General features: G+C 41.1%; 1 protein-coding gene and 1 non-coding gene across 8 annotated transcripts in view; one reads left to right on the plus strand and one right to left on the minus strand.

Annotated features, from left to right (window-relative positions):
* Positions 1-1,742: 1,742 nt before the first annotated feature.
* The window catches only part of LOC133771829 (endophilin-A1), a 717,118-nt gene continuing 703,346 nt past the window's right edge, over positions 1,743-15,514 (minus strand). For all 7 annotated transcript variants that reach the window (XM_062208166.1, XM_062208164.1, XM_062208168.1 and 4 more), the window contains 6 exons: positions 12,476-12,619; positions 11,757-11,890; positions 10,256-10,414; positions 7,634-7,737; positions 5,177-5,307; positions 1,743-3,275 (listed from right to left, as the gene is read on the minus strand). In XM_062208166.1, coding sequence (XP_062064150.1) covers positions 3,076-3,275; positions 5,177-5,307; positions 7,634-7,737; positions 10,256-10,414; positions 11,757-11,890; positions 12,476-12,619 — 872 coding nt within the window. In that variant the 3' untranslated portion in view covers positions 1,743-3,075. The remainder of the gene's footprint in view (positions 3,276-5,176; positions 5,308-7,633; positions 7,738-10,255; positions 10,415-11,756; positions 11,891-12,475; positions 12,620-15,514) is intronic.
* On the plus strand, positions 14,323-14,429 carry LOC133772155 (U6 spliceosomal RNA). Its single transcript, XR_009867755.1, has one exon. It is a non-coding gene; the product is annotated as a U6 spliceosomal RNA (small nuclear RNA).

Here is a 15,514-nt window from a genome sequence, read left to right on the forward strand (position 1 = left end):
TTCCAGTTTTTTCTTTAAGTTCTATTAAACCTATTCGAAAAATAGAGACGGCAGCTACACTGAAACTTGTTTACCATTTTAATTTAGCTCCACTTTAATTAGTTTATCCTGTAATCAGATGAAGAACAAGTTAGGATAAATTAAACTTTAAGTGGTATTTCACCGTTAATTATTGTTTTCTATATTTAAAGCTTTGTGAAAAGATACTCACTACACTTTCATAAAAACAAGGACATCAAACAGTTCTGAATTTGCTACATACATCCCTACTGATCTCCAAACGACTCCCTTAAAGATTGAGTCCTTTCTGGATTCTGCAGCCAAAGGAATTTTTTTTTTTTTTCATTACACATTGGCTCCGAATAAGATTATTTCATCATTTCATCTGATGCAGGGCCTTGCTGTTAGCTTCCCTTTAGGGTCATGGAAATAGTATTAAACAGGCATAGCTGAAATCAGTGTATCACATGAAAGATAACAATGCATTATTGGTCCAAATGTATATCTCTTTGTCGACTTGGTATACCATTCAGATTACATATTACTACATCAATATCACACTATCTTAATTACTATAACTTTAAAATGTTTTAGGTCTGACGAGATAGGGCATCTTGAGTGTGGCATGGCAAATAATGCTTTTTCAGATAAATTTTACAACAGGTTTACGATTCAATTTGTTAATTTTCAAACACAAAGAAACCAACTCCCTGAGATTTTAACTAAAACTGCACTGAATTCACAGATAAGTTTAGGGAGAAAAAATACTTTATGTTACTGACTTTTCTAATCCATGAACACAGAATGCCTTTCACAAATATGTTTCATAGTTTTCTATGTAAAGATCATGGATAATCTAGGTCAATGTCTATCAATGGGTTTTTTGATTTGTAGATATTTTCTAAATTATATTTTTCTAATTAGTTATTAATATATAACAATAAAATATTTTAAACACATCTTAAATCCAGTAAAACTATTAAGTTCAGGTATCTATTCTAACAGTTTATCACTGGATTCTTCTGCGTTTTGTATATGCATAAGGTCATTGGTAACTTCTTTTCTTGACTTAAACAATGAATTCGTAACACACTAAAAACTCATAGAGCTAGCAAAAATATTTTCATGCTAGACTAGTTCACATATAGAATTTAGAAGATTAGATTAAAGCCGTTCATGCTAGATTAGAAAATATGAATTATTGGCCTTTGTACAGAAGACTACAAAGGGCACTTAACAAATACATCAAGAACATGTTCATTATCTCAGGAGCTCAGTAAATACATGGATATATTCTGTGTGCACCACTCCTCTGTTCCACCCACCTACTCCTGCACCACACATATACATCAAGAACAAAGAATGCCTGTTAGACCTTGACTAAACTGTATTTCCTTGTCTATTTCTTTCTCTTCAAGAACAAAACAAAACAGAGGACAGGTTGACATAGCATATTTTATTTGTCCCTGACATTCTTCTGATATCACCATTGACAATCATCTCATTTCTTATCAGGTCTCCCAAATTCTTCTTCTTCCTTGGATTTCCTAGAAGTTACCAGTGTCCAGGCTAGCTCATTTCTTGCTGTTGGAACTTCCCCTGCTCAGAGAGAGGCAGATTTGAAGCTGGAGCTAGGTCGGGTTTGGTTACATCAAAGAGCAATGAAGACAAGCCCTAATCCACCCATTGTTGGACCCAAAGAACTGACACAAAATGAAGGAGCAGAGTCTTTGGTTCTGTCTTCAGCAATATTTATTGGAAACAGTAACGCTTCCCATGGCGAGAGTTTATACATTAAGCAGTAAGATTTGCCTTTCACTCCACATGATCCACTACTGCAGGTGGCACGTCGGAAGCAGCACATTAAACCTCTGAAGTCAGAGTCTGTACAGCTAGATAAATAGAACTCTGGATTTCTAACAGGACGTTCATGGTTGATACAGGGGAAAACACTGATAAGCTTACACACAGCACTGTACACACAAAATGGGGGTGGAATAGGAAGGACGGATGTAAAAGGAAGGACTGACCTGGGAAAGAGTTTTGCATATGCAGCCACATACCTTAAACTGCTAAGCACAAAGATCATCCTTATTTGGTCCTCATTGAGGGCAGAATACGCACAAATGATGTTCAAAGAACACAAGGTTGAAGTGGAAAGGAAAGACATCAAGTGTCTCTTTATCTATGGAGCAGTGGGAAACGGTTATTAGTGTCCTTCTCCTTAAGTCTCTGTGCCAAACGGATTCACAAAACACATGACTCAGAAACAAAACCGAAGTGGAGATAGCTGATCCCCCTCTCCTGTACCCTGCAGACGTGGCCTAGATATAGACATGATTTCTGTACAGCAAGAAATGTAAGCTTGGAAAGCAGATCTCTTCCCAACACCTCTCTTTTCAGCCTCTCCCACAATATGCTGACTGCTAACTCTCTCACTGAGAAGTAAATGGAAATGCCCTCCCTGGCTTTAATAGCACAGGGTTGGGGAGAAACCTGGCTGTACCTCAAAAGTAGGCAGAAGTGGGAGAAATAAAGGTGACTATTTTCAGAGAATTTTTTGAACCCACAACGAACACGTTCTACTCATTCAGACCAGAAGACAATTTGCTGGTGAGGGAGACTTTCTTTGACAACTCTGTGACTCACATATTTGTTTGGGAAGGGACGATGTGAAAGCAAGACCTTTCCCCTCTTTAAAAGGAGAACTTGAGACCTTGAGATGGCCCCGGGTGATAGACAATATCTTCAGTAGGATGTTTTTTCTGTGAATGTGGCTCACGGTCATATTCTAAGGAACCACAGCCTCCTGAGAACTGTGTAAACTGTAAACAGACTACTGGCTGGTCTCAGGTGGCATTTAGAAACAGCACATGCCATGCCCACCAGGCGAGGAAGATACCACCCATCACCATGCCTCTTGTCGGAGCACACAAGTCAACCAGAAACTTGGCAGGGCTTGATGACTTGGACCACTGCAGCCTGCACTTGAGATGTGTTGTAAGCAGCATTACCAAAGCAGTGGTTAAACGTAACTACCTGGGTCAGGAGGAGGTGAGCCAACCACGTAACTCCCTAATGGGGCAGGGCAACCAGTATTTCCACATAATTGATGGGGAAAAAGCCTGACTGGCCATGAAGCATCCCTTCATACCAGTTCTCATCAATCTGATTAGTGAGTGTGATGATATCACCCTCCTTAAAGCCCAACTCCCCTTCATTCTCAGGTTCAAAGTCGTACAGAGCTCGGCAGCAGGGCTGATCCATTGGGGCACCTGGGAGTCAGAGTAGGAGAGAAGAACACAGAAGCACAAATGATATTTAACCCACAGTGTCCACCACCCGCTGTACCCCTCCCCAGCTTGTCATATCCCCTCTTTCCTCCTCATTCCTCCTACTGCAGAAGCTTCCTCTTAGGACTAAACCCCAATTTAGTTGCCAAGGCACTTTGTCCCCTACAAGCTTGCCAAAGCCTTTGCAGATCTTTGCATACAACTGCTGTCTCTGTTCCCAGTGTGAAAAGCAGTCCCATCTATTCTTATGACAACAGAGTTCACTGACATTTGCCTTCCTGACAATGCTGAATGACAGGAGACGCAGTGACTCAAAATGTTCATAACAAGATTTAGGTTAGTAACACAGCATGGCCAGAAGTTTTTGTACATTTGAAATAGTACAGCTAATTACAAGGGCAATTCTTGGCAATCTCAGAATAATAGTTCAGTTTTCATACTCCAAAATAATAAAAAACACTGGGTTCAAATTCTTACTTTGTGTGACCCTGATACTTCACTCCATCTAAAATTGGAAGTAAGAGTAGAAATTACTTCACATTCCTCTGTGGCTATTAAATGAAAGTAAATAAAAATTAAGTAATTTATACTTGGTAAAGTGTTGCATATGAGCCATGCACTGGAGCCATGGCATATAACAATAATATATTCTACTTTGAGTAAAATAATGAAGAATGGAATCATACCTTAAAAGAGATTTTAAATGATAAATTTATATAGTAGGCATAAATATACACATATAGACTGAGACAAATGCATAGGTAACTTAGAAGGGAACAAAGGGATGAATTTTGGCTTAGAGAAACCAGCATATTAATGATTCACCAAAGGAAAAGTGAGATATGTGATTGGTTTCTGGGCAGGGAGAAGCACAGGTGCAGTCAATTTACATGACTGGCCCTCAGAGCCAGCTAACAGTCTTTGCACCACACACAAGGAGCAGCAGAGTACAAAGGTGAGAGCGCCACCTGCTGGGTCAGGCATCTCTCTCGCATTTTTTTTTTTTTTTACCAGTTTCCTGAGAGGATCTTACACAAAGTTTTCTACTGTAGAACAAAGAGCAGTGTGGATACTAGAATAGGAGAAAGCCACATCTTTAACAATCGTTATCTAGTTTAAGACAGCTCCCACTTCTTCAACTAAGCAAGGTTGAAAATGTCAATACAAGCTTTGGTTCAATCTGTGTGTAGAAGGTGGAGAGGGTGACAACAAAAAGAACTCATCATTGGTATGAATCAATGTTTGGGAGATGAAATACAATCTAGCTATTATTATACCAATCACAGGACCACAGCAAGATCAACTGTTCAGGCATGAGGGGGTGGGAAAGGGAACCTAGCAAGTGTTGAGGTTCGAAATGTATCTCTATGCAAATGCATTCAACCTTATGCTCCTGCCACTCAAGAAGTCCGACTCATGTTCCTGGAGCTGCTGTCTGTGGGTGACATGTGAATGCCTGTGGGCACACACCGCCCAAGCTTTCATTTTGGTGCATGCTGGATTCACAAAAGGTAAAAAAGCAAGAATAAAAAAAAAGATGACACTCCCTGCAACAAGCCCACAACTTAGGGTGACTTACGACTGCAAAGGACAGTCAAACTCAAAAGTGTTCGTCAGGACGTTAGTGTGTGCTGGTGACCAAGGAGGAGAAAAGGGACATGTGAGGGGAGTTTTTTAAATTACAGATACAGAAGGAGGAGGGGGAGGGAAAGAAAAGTGGAAATTATTCCTTTAACAGTGCACCTGACAAACCACCCTGTAAGAAATGGATTACTGTGTATCTCTTATGCAGCTAGATTTGATTGTGCCTAGGATTTCTGGAAAGGTGCCAACAGATTTGCCAAGGGCCCATGCAATGGAGTCTGCAGGCCTCAGCAGCTTACCTGCGGGTTTGGGAGTGCCCGTGTGGGAGAGACCCCCATTGGGCTGACTACTGTCTCCAGTGGGAAATTCCAGGCTCATGCGGGGTTTAGGCTGATATTCTCTCCTAGGCTGAGAAGAAGCTTGTCTTATTCTGTATGGAAAAGAAAACGGGGAAGAGATGATGAAGTTAAATGGGAAGTGAAAACAAAAGCTATACCATCCATCAAGTGTCTGAGTCTCCCACAAATCTACCAGGAAAGGGCACAGGAAATCCAAAAAGCATGTCTGTGATACTGAGATGTCTCACTAGGCCACAGCCATACTGTCTTCATTCTATCTCTCAATCCCTCATTTCCTCCCATATTTACATAGAGCTCTCTCTCTCTCTTTTTTAAAGATTTATTTATTTGAAAGGGAAAGTGAGAGCGAGAGCGAATCTTCCAGCCACAGGTCTATTCCCCAAATGGTCCCAATAGCCAGGGTTGGGCCAGGCTGAAGCCAGGAGCCAGGAGCTCCATCAGGATCTCCCTTATGGGTGTAAGGAACTCTAGTCCTTGAGCCATCATCTGCTGTTTCCTAGCCCATTAGCTGGGAGCCAGATTAAAAGCAGAGTAGCTGAGACCTGAACTGCATTCTGACATGGAATATGGGCATCCCACACAGTGGCTTAACCCACTGCACCACAATCCCTACCCCTACCCTATTCAGAGCTCTTTAAGCACATGTTCACTAGGCTAGTGCCAGGAACAAACAGTAAGACACAGTTCTTGCCCTCACACATCTAATGATCTGTAGGGGAGGTTGAACATAAACAACTACCCTAAAGTAAGTTCTGATACAGATATGTATCCGCCAAGGGCCACAGGAACACGAGGGGTAAGGAGAGGGAGGGATCCTTCACTCCATAAGGAAGGCGGAAAAGTTTTAAGGAAGGGTAAAAGATATGCAAGAGTCAGATGGACATGAGGAAGAAACCTATTCCCTGTCCAACAAGAGAAGACAGAGAGGGAGGGAATTTAGCACCCTCAGTGTGATACAGCAAGGGAAGTGGATGGGTGGGGCCAACAAATATATGCATCCCTAAATATTTTCCAGAGTTTCAGATATTCAATAAACAAAATACACAAGAGATCTGTGAGGGTGAGAGAGGTTTAGGGTGTGGTGCCTGTGGAATGATACTGACTGTGAACTCCACATACACCTGTCAGGGGAAGAAGAGGAAAGTGGTCCCTTCGTGTTCAACAGATGTCACGGGATACACAAGACGTCTTTAGTGTCTGGATGGGATGCCTGCAAGCCTTTCTGGAGGCTTCAGAGTCATAGGCAGTTCTACAAGGCTGCACTGAAGGGAGTTCCACAATGAAGGCACTAATCGAGAAGACCCCGAGGAAAGGAGACAGCCCCACAGGGGAACAGGCGACATTCTCAGCATGGCAGCACCATCTGACTGGCATCCCTCTGTGTGCTTAGCCATCTAATCAGACCTGGAAGTCTAATCTGACCACAATCTGAGAATAAAGGCCACTGAGCCAAACCTTTGAAGTATGTATGCTTAGCAAAATCCTCCTGCTTCATGCGGCTAAATAAAATAGTGCATGTCCTCAAATTATGATGGTTTGACAAGATTTTCTAACTTTATGAGGGTGTGAAAATGATATGCACTCAATAGGAACTATACTTCAAATTCTGATCTCCTATTGAGCAGGTAAAATGCCATTGTGCTACTCTGTTGTCACACTGGGCAGCAGCAACAGGCCACAGCCCCCAGCTAGCCACTCAGTCAAGATGGCAAAACAACTGATCCTCTACAGTGTGCTGTCTTGCTAAGCTATGGTGTTTTGTAAATTAGGTATATTAAATTCATTTTTTACTTTGGGTTTAACAAGATGAACACCATTGTAAGTCACCCTGTATTCATTTTACAGTACAGGGTTATTGCATAGAGTGGCTCAGGCTACCCTCTCCGATGGGGGAAGAAAGATTTCACTGTTCAGAGATATACACAGTAGGATAAGATAGAGGCTTACAAACAGGTTATGTTTGACTGTGAACCCCAGCTGCACCACTGTGTGATCCTGGGCTAGTTACTTTACTCTGTGAGCCTCAGCTGGCTCATCCACTAGTTAAGGCTAAAAATACTTGGCTTACATGGTGGTTGTAAGACTGATGATGATACACATTCAGCATTCACACAGAGTATCTGTTCTACAGATACGATCCACTATTGTCGGTAGCATTCTGCAGATTCCTTTGTGGCAGCCAAAGAAAATCCAAGTATCATAAGACTCAATGGAACAAAATGAAACAAAGCACAAGATAAAGTAAGTCAAAACAAACAACCTAAAAGGTACCTTTGTAGGAACAGCAGGATTTTGAGCAGAAGTTTATCCCCAAATACATTTTACTAATTTCTCTTCCATATGTATCATTTTATAGCATGAACATGCAAATGTGAAAAGCACAGAAGTACAGAATACCTTTCTTCCAGTCTGACAGTGACTTGCTGCAGGATCTGGACTGCCTGTTTGTGGTACTCCAGCTGGGCTTGCACAAGCGCAGAGAGCTGGCTCACCTGTTCAATCTGCAGGTTGACAGGACAATTACGCATTTGTTACCAGATTACTGTCTGTAAGGGACTATTACATACAACAGAGCTGTCTCCAATGCACAGCCCAATGCTGGGTCTTGCTGATGACAGTGTGGTGAGCCAGGCTAAGAAAAAATGTTTGGCAGGTTCCAAATCGATTAAAGATAAGGACACATGCCAATGCTTGGAACTCAGTACCATGAGGTGAAACAATGTTACTAAGAATCCTCAAAAGATTACTTAACTCAGTTTAAAAAGTCTCATGCTTTGCTATAATCTTCTGATTAGAATTTGGCTTCCTTTGTTTATTTCCTATAAAAAAGATGCACTGAATAAAGGACTCTTCATACTTGTCAAACTGTTAATATTAATGCTGTTAACAAAAATGTGAATAACTACTTTCTCATAAGGCACCACGAAAGGCAGTATGGTATGATGGAAAAATCTGTGCTGAGTGCCATTTGTACTGTCAGGGGACTTCAGCAGGTGACATCTTGAGTCCATTCCAGCTTTAATATTCTAAACATCCTTGGCTACTCTTCATTTATGTCTTGTGCTGTGATTGAGCTGAATAGCAGCCTCCACATCAACGGAGGCCATGTGACCCCCAAGTGGGGGTTGGACAGGGCCCGGTGTATAGGGAAGGCGCCCTTGATTTAGGCCATCCCTCATAACCATAGCAGTACTCTTGAGTAGTTAGCAGGACATGAGTTCCTTTAGTACATGCAAGTCCATACTGTTAATAGCTGATAGAAGAGTCTGGATAAACTCAACATGCCTCCCCTGCTGGCACCAGGAGTAAGTCAGTTAAGTAACGTGGTGGCTAATTTTAGGTGTCAGTTTGACTGGACTAAGGAGTACTGATATGGCTGGTAGAGACTATTTCTGTGAGTGTGTATGTGGAAGAGATTCATGTATCAGTGCACTGAGTAAGGAAGATCCACCCTAACCCAATGTGCCTATCAGGCAAGGGCCCAGAAAGAACAAAAAGCCAGATTCTCTTGTCTATTCTCATTCTCTCTTTCCCTCTCCTGAGGCTGGTGTCCCCATCTTTTCCTGCTCTTGGACATCAGAGCTCCTATGTCTCCAGCCTTCAGACTCTCAGAGTTTACCAGTAGCATACCCCAACCTCAGGCTCTTAAGCTTCCAGGCTCAAACTGAGTTATGGGATGAGCATTTGGCCTAATGGTTAAGCTGCTGGTTGGGATGCCTGCAGTTCATATTAGAGTGCCTGGGTTCAAGTGCTGTTTCTGCTCCCAATTCCACCTTCCTGTTAACTTATATTCTAGGGAGCAGCATGTCATAGGTTCAAGTAGTTGATGCTCTCACAACCATGTGGAAGACCTGGGTTGAGTTCTTGGCTCCCAGATTCAGCCTGGCTCAGCCATGGCTGTGGTGGGCGTTTAGGGAGTAAATATCAGCACATGGCACCTCTGCATGTCTGTCCGACTCTGTCTCTCTCTGTGTGAGGAAGGAAGTAAGGGAGAGAGGGAGGGAAGGAAAGTGGAAAAGAGGAAAGGAGAAGAGAAGGGAGGAGAGAGAAGGGAAGAGAGGGAAGGAGGGAGGGAGAGAGGAAGCAAGGAAAGACAGATTGAAAGTTACATCTTCACCATCCTAGATGCTGAGGCTTCATTCTTGGACTGAGCCACGCCAGTTCTCATTGGCTTCTGTGATTCTCCCTCTTGCAGAAAGCATATGGTGGGACATCTGAGTATCTGTAATCTGGTGAGTCAATTCTACTGATAGTCCTCTTTTATGTATCTATATCTACATGTATATACTATTGGTTTGGTTTCTCTGAAGAACCATGACTAATTCAAAAGTACATAAAGGCTCTATAAACATCTTGGCAGAAACTGATCACTGGTGATGTGGGAGCTAGAGATGAACAAGGACAAGAGAGCTGGCTTCTCAGGTCTTCCTACGCAAGTGGTTGGAAGAAATGATAGTTCTCATGGCTCTGAAGTAAAAAGAATTCTACAGAAAGTAATGTTTAAATGCAGTACTCTGAAAATATGAAAGCAACTTTTAAACCATACATCAGATTTCATATCTTATGCTATAATCATCTACATCAATAAAAATTCCTCTTTCAAATGAAATATCAACTTTACTTCTAAATGTAGAAAAATTTTAAACTATATGGGGCACTCAATGTATGTCCATTGATATTTAAGAATCTCAAGCCGAACTGCTCTACTTTTCAATAGAATATATTTTAAATTTTTGCATTTATGGATCATCAGAAACATTCTTAATCTTCCCACTACTGATAATACTTTAAGATTCATTAGTGAATAAAAAACTGGGTTAAATCAACTTACAGGAATACATAAAGTCCTTACCATTTCTCAGTCTCCTTTACCACTCAGAATTATTTAAGAGAAACATACACTGAAGTTCGCACTGCATACTGTATTCAGATATTAACATTTTCAAGGAAATACCCTTTAGCACCTTAATCTTGTACCCTAATGATACAATTAAATTAAAATCACAGGAGGTCACTTACATCCATCTCCAGGAGATTGAACATGCTGGATTCAGCAATCTCTTTGGACTCATCAAATTTCTCCAGGGCCTGACGGAGCTCTTCATCTGGAATCTTGCCTTGCCGTTTCTTCTTATAGTCGAAGTCCAGGCGTCGGCCCTCCAGCTTCTTTAGATGATGCTGAAAAAGCCAACAGCAGGACAAGGCTTTGAAGGGATTTATGGAAAAGTACCATTTGCAACTCGCTTCCCCATCATGCCTATTAACTTGCAAAATAAGACAGGCTGGTTTTTAAAATATCACATCACCATAAAAATGAAGAAACCTGTACCTGCAAGGCAAATGCTAAGGGGGGAACATCCTTAAAAATCATTTTAGAACAAGAAAAAAATATGGGAAATATCAATGCCTTTCATGTTCTTGTCTCGTCAGGCCAAAATCAACCTGGATTACACCTTTCCTTCCCATGATGTAAGCAGGGAGTATTCGTGCACATCCTACAGTCATCAAAAGAACCACACATCCCCATCTTCAAGAGAAATGGTAGCTCATGAGAAGGCAGAGGAATACTTTCCTTGAAGCAATGTGAGACAGAATGGCATTCTTATAGATTCTGATTCCTAGAATGTCCGTTGTGAATGGACTTTATCTTTGAAGCAGTCCTATCTTCTAAAATCATGTAAACTGCTTATTCAAAACATGGATTCCTGATCATGCCAATAGGAATACTGTGGGCTAGGGACCACGAATCCACATTTTAACACCTGCCCCAGTTGACGCATGAGGTTTCTGAGGAACCAGTGACTCAACCTAAGCCTCCCACTCAATAGATGATGCAACTAACCCACAAAATCTAAGTTGGAAGGGAACTCTCAAGAGATGCTATCTAACATTCCACATGAAGCTTCAATGGCTCCTTGCATCAACCCCAATTGGTGGCTGCCCAACCTCTTCCTAACCTCTAGTGACAGGGAGGAAAACAGTTCCCAAAGCTAAAGATGACTTTTGTCCTGGCAGCTGCCATCTCCCACTGCTATCAGGGAGAAGAAAATGTTGGATTTTCCCTGGTTCCTGGGTATGTGTGGAGTGGAAGGGAAGGAGATAAAAACAGAGTAGAGCATGATGAAGAAATAAGAAGGAAAAAAAGAATAATATCCTAGACCTTTCCTCCCACTGCCTCCACCCATGCCCTGATCCAAATTAACTTTTGGAAGGAATGGTCCTTTAAATCATTTGAGCTTGTAGTCAGCTGTAGGGTGGAGCCCTGGAATCAGGGTATGGCTGCCACTCACTAACCACGTGACCTTGAGTAAGTGGCACAACTGAGTAAGGTTTAAACTAGAATAATGATATCAGTGTGAGTTTGACTGTTTTACAGTTAAAAAAAAAAATACCACTACATATCAGGCAGGTTCATACATGGAAAGCAGCAACAACAAAAAAGGGTTTCCAGGGAAACAGGCATCCATACCATCTGTGTGGTTTTCAACTGCCCACTTCCCAGGGGCCTGGTTGTACCTACTTGAATTTCCCTCAGATCTTTGTCATGAAGATTCTGCAGGGGGTCAATGAAGTTCTGCTTCACTTCCATGTCCAAAGAGTCTTTCACCTCCGAAAGCTCCCGCATAGCCTCACCTACCTCACCCAGAGCTGGACCTGGAAGGGGAGAATGAAGAACTTTTTTCATGAAAGAACAAAGATGAGAATTGCATTTGCATTAACAGGTCCATTCCCAGATGAAAGCCCAGAGACCATCATCTGTGTTGTGGGCACCACACAGACAAGAGGATGCATAATGCCCTGGGGAGAGTGTGTCTTTCCTGCTTTGCACAGTTTATTGTAGGCTACTGACTCTAGCTTCTTACTAATGTATACCCTGGGACGCAGCAGTGCTAGCTCAAGTAGTCGGGTTCCTACCATAAATGTGGGAGATGTGGGTCAAGTTCCTCGTTCCCACTCCCACAATGACGACTGCAAGCATTTCAGGATTAAACCAGTGGATGGGAGTGAACACCTGGTGTCTCTCTCTCTCTCCCTCACCCTCTCCCTCTCCCTCTCCCCACTCCCTCTCTAATAATAAAAACAACAATTCTGAAAATAAATTTCTGGTCCCTGTATAAAGATCTAAACCTGAGAATCAAAATATAAAAGAGGTTGACTAACTTCCTACACAGTTTCCTTCCTGCATTACAACACCCAAGGACAACTGACAGAAGTGAAACATGGCAGAACACTCCTTACCGAAGTTGCAGTCATCTCCAAGCTCTCTTCCAAACTTGAGCATGGCCTCTGCGAGCAGTGCCTCTGCCTGAGGGTAGCCTGGCCCCTTCTCCTGGCCACGGATTTTAGACATGGTGTTGATCATGCTGAGCTTAGCTCGGGAAGCTGAGGACAAAGAGAACAGGCTTTCAAAGGAGGTGGTGTGGCATGGATGGACAATCAGGGCTGGATGGACAATCAGATCTTCCAAGGCCTGCAGGCTGGCTCAACTACTAAAAACTGGACCTCACATTTCTGGGCCTCAACACCCTTCCTTGTAATGTGTGGTAGAGGGTACGGTTATATATACATTAAAAAAAAAGTGACCTCTCCCTTTCCCTTAACATCTTATGAGGAATTACACCGAAAAGGCAAAGCCATTCTTGGTGAAAGGCTAAGGACTCAGACCCCTTGCCTACTTGCCCTTGCCTGACCCCTCTTCAATGTGGTGACCCTTGTGGTGACTGTAGAGCAGGGTGACTTCTTGGAGATCATTTTGAAAACTCCTGAATCATCCCTAAGTTTTATTTTAATCTTACATCTCAATTCTAGGGGTCTGTGGATTGAAATATGCAATTGTAAATACTTGCAGCATGAGCTTACACCGTATATATCTTATACCAAAACTATTCTATATAATTTTATGTGAACACTTCTCAACTAAAATTCTGACCATAAACAGATCCATGAAGAACAAAAATACTACATTCATTAAAGATTTATTAATTGCTTCTCTAGCACACAAATGAATCTGAAAATTAGTTTTGTGCCTCAGCATTTAAACTTTTTTGCTTTTATTTTTATAAAATAAGATGCTCAGAGAGTTATTCTAGTTTTGTTAATGATAGAGAAAGTCCATGACTTAACTGATACTAAGCCACCTGAGCTCCTCAGGTTCATTATCAAAAGAGTTGGGTCAATCAATTCCTGGGACTGTGCCTAGGATCACTTCTGTAGGGAAATCCTTGAGAGAAATACAATTAAAGGAACTTCTGGCATTCAGTAGCTGACATTTCATCTCACACTATTTCAAATAGGCTTCTACTTAAACTTTGGGCTCAGAATCATAGACCGACACAAGGAGCATTATCAGGAAAGGACCCCATCCCAACCCTGCCACCCTGTGCCCGGATATAGCAGTCCACAAGCTGGTTATGGTCTCTGCTTTTACAAATTTTGCAATAACTGAGGGTAAAGTATATTTTAAAAGTAACTAAAGTGCCATGATGGGGGACTACAGCCAGTCACAGAAATATGGCTCTGTCTTAACCTGTGGGAGTAGGAGTTATGAAGAATTCCTAAAGGGAAACATCACTGAGCTTAGAACCACATCGTGTGTAGCAGTCAGGCTGACAGCCATGCAAAGCCTGGTGGTGAGAGGAAAATTACAAACCTACTCACTTTTTATTTACTTTGTTTTTCATATAAAAGTGATCACACATGTTAAATTTCAAAAACTGAAAACATCTCAATCATTCTTGAGGGAACAACATCATTAGAATATACTGGCAAAGTCTTTTCTGCACCAAGCCATATCTGACCCAAGAAAGTCCGTCTGTACCTTCAAAGTGCTCACAGTCAAGTGAGGAGTCAGCAAAACAGATGGTGCCAACAAACATGGTAAATGATGTAATGGCTAATATGCATAAGGTACTAGAGAAGAAGTAGTAACAGTATAAACAGAAGCAAACACACAGTATTAAGACATACAGAATGAAAGGGAGAAACAAAGATAAATGGAGAGAAAAGAGAAATGAAGCCATACACAATAATCCTTTGAAGTCCTGTTTTAAATATTCTACTTTTTCAAAAGTTAGAAAGTTGGTTGTGTGCTCTCCTAGGCAGCACATATAACAAAATTAGAACGTTACAGAGAAGATTAGCACGGTCCCTGTCCAAGGATGACATGTAAAGTCGTGAAGTGTTCCATAATTTTTTCTTCATTAGACAACAAATCTTCTGGCACCTTGACCTTAGATTTTCTAGCCTCCACAACTGTAAGCAACAAAGTTCTGTTTATTAATTATCTAGTCTAAGGTATTCTGTTACAGCATTTCAAATGGACTGTGGCATTCATTCAAGAATCATGTAGGTAATGGATAACTGACTCTAATTCTTCTCTGGGCATTGTTAATACTCAGAGCTCTCAAATGTGAAACAGAGATACTGTTTGCACAGATATAATAAATTCTGTTGTCCTGATGATTACAGTTGAGGACCATTAAACTGGAGCTAATTGAGGGACATACCATCAAGTAAAGAAAAGGTTAAGAAGACCAAGAGTATGACCAATGTGTGCTAGCATCAGGAGGAAGACTTCATGAGGAATTTGAAAAATTTTTTGAAGGTTTAATAATAGCAACTATTTGAATGAATGTTTTTTCATTTCTTTCTGTCCTCTCTCTTCCTTAGCATCTTCTGTTTTTATTTGTTGTATAATGACAATGAGGCATAAAGTTGTTGGTGGGATTTTCAGGACTAAATTACATTCATATATATAAATATACATATATATATATATACATATATATAAGGTTGATTGCTGAGATGTGCTTACATTGTGATTCTATTAACTGTAAGTTGTTTATATTGAGGCTGATTTTAAACTAATTTTGAATATTCAATTATCATGAGCCTTAATCTTTTACCAATTACTTAAGAACATCTTGAATGTGTTCTACATTTTCATGAGGACAAAACTCATATTCTTTTATTTCTTCAAGTGACCTAAAATACTTTTTTACTGTTTCAATTTTTTTAAAAGTTTATTTAAGGAATATGAACTTCACACATTTCATATATACAAATTTAGGAACATTAGTGATTCTTCCCACCCTACCCTCCCTGCTGCCCACATGCCTACCCTTCTTCCTCCTCCCTCTCCTATTCCCATTCTTATTTTTTACAAAGACCTATTTTCAGCTAACTTTATACTCGTAACATTAACACCACACAAACTGTTCCTCAAGAGTCGAGACAGGGACTGTTCAAAACCATGGCATCTCAAAGTACCAGTTTCAC

This window comes from Lepus europaeus, chromosome 12 (assembly GCF_033115175.1).
Source record: "Lepus europaeus isolate LE1 chromosome 12, mLepTim1.pri, whole genome shotgun sequence".
Classification (NCBI taxonomy): domain Eukaryota; kingdom Metazoa; phylum Chordata; class Mammalia; order Lagomorpha; family Leporidae; genus Lepus; species Lepus europaeus.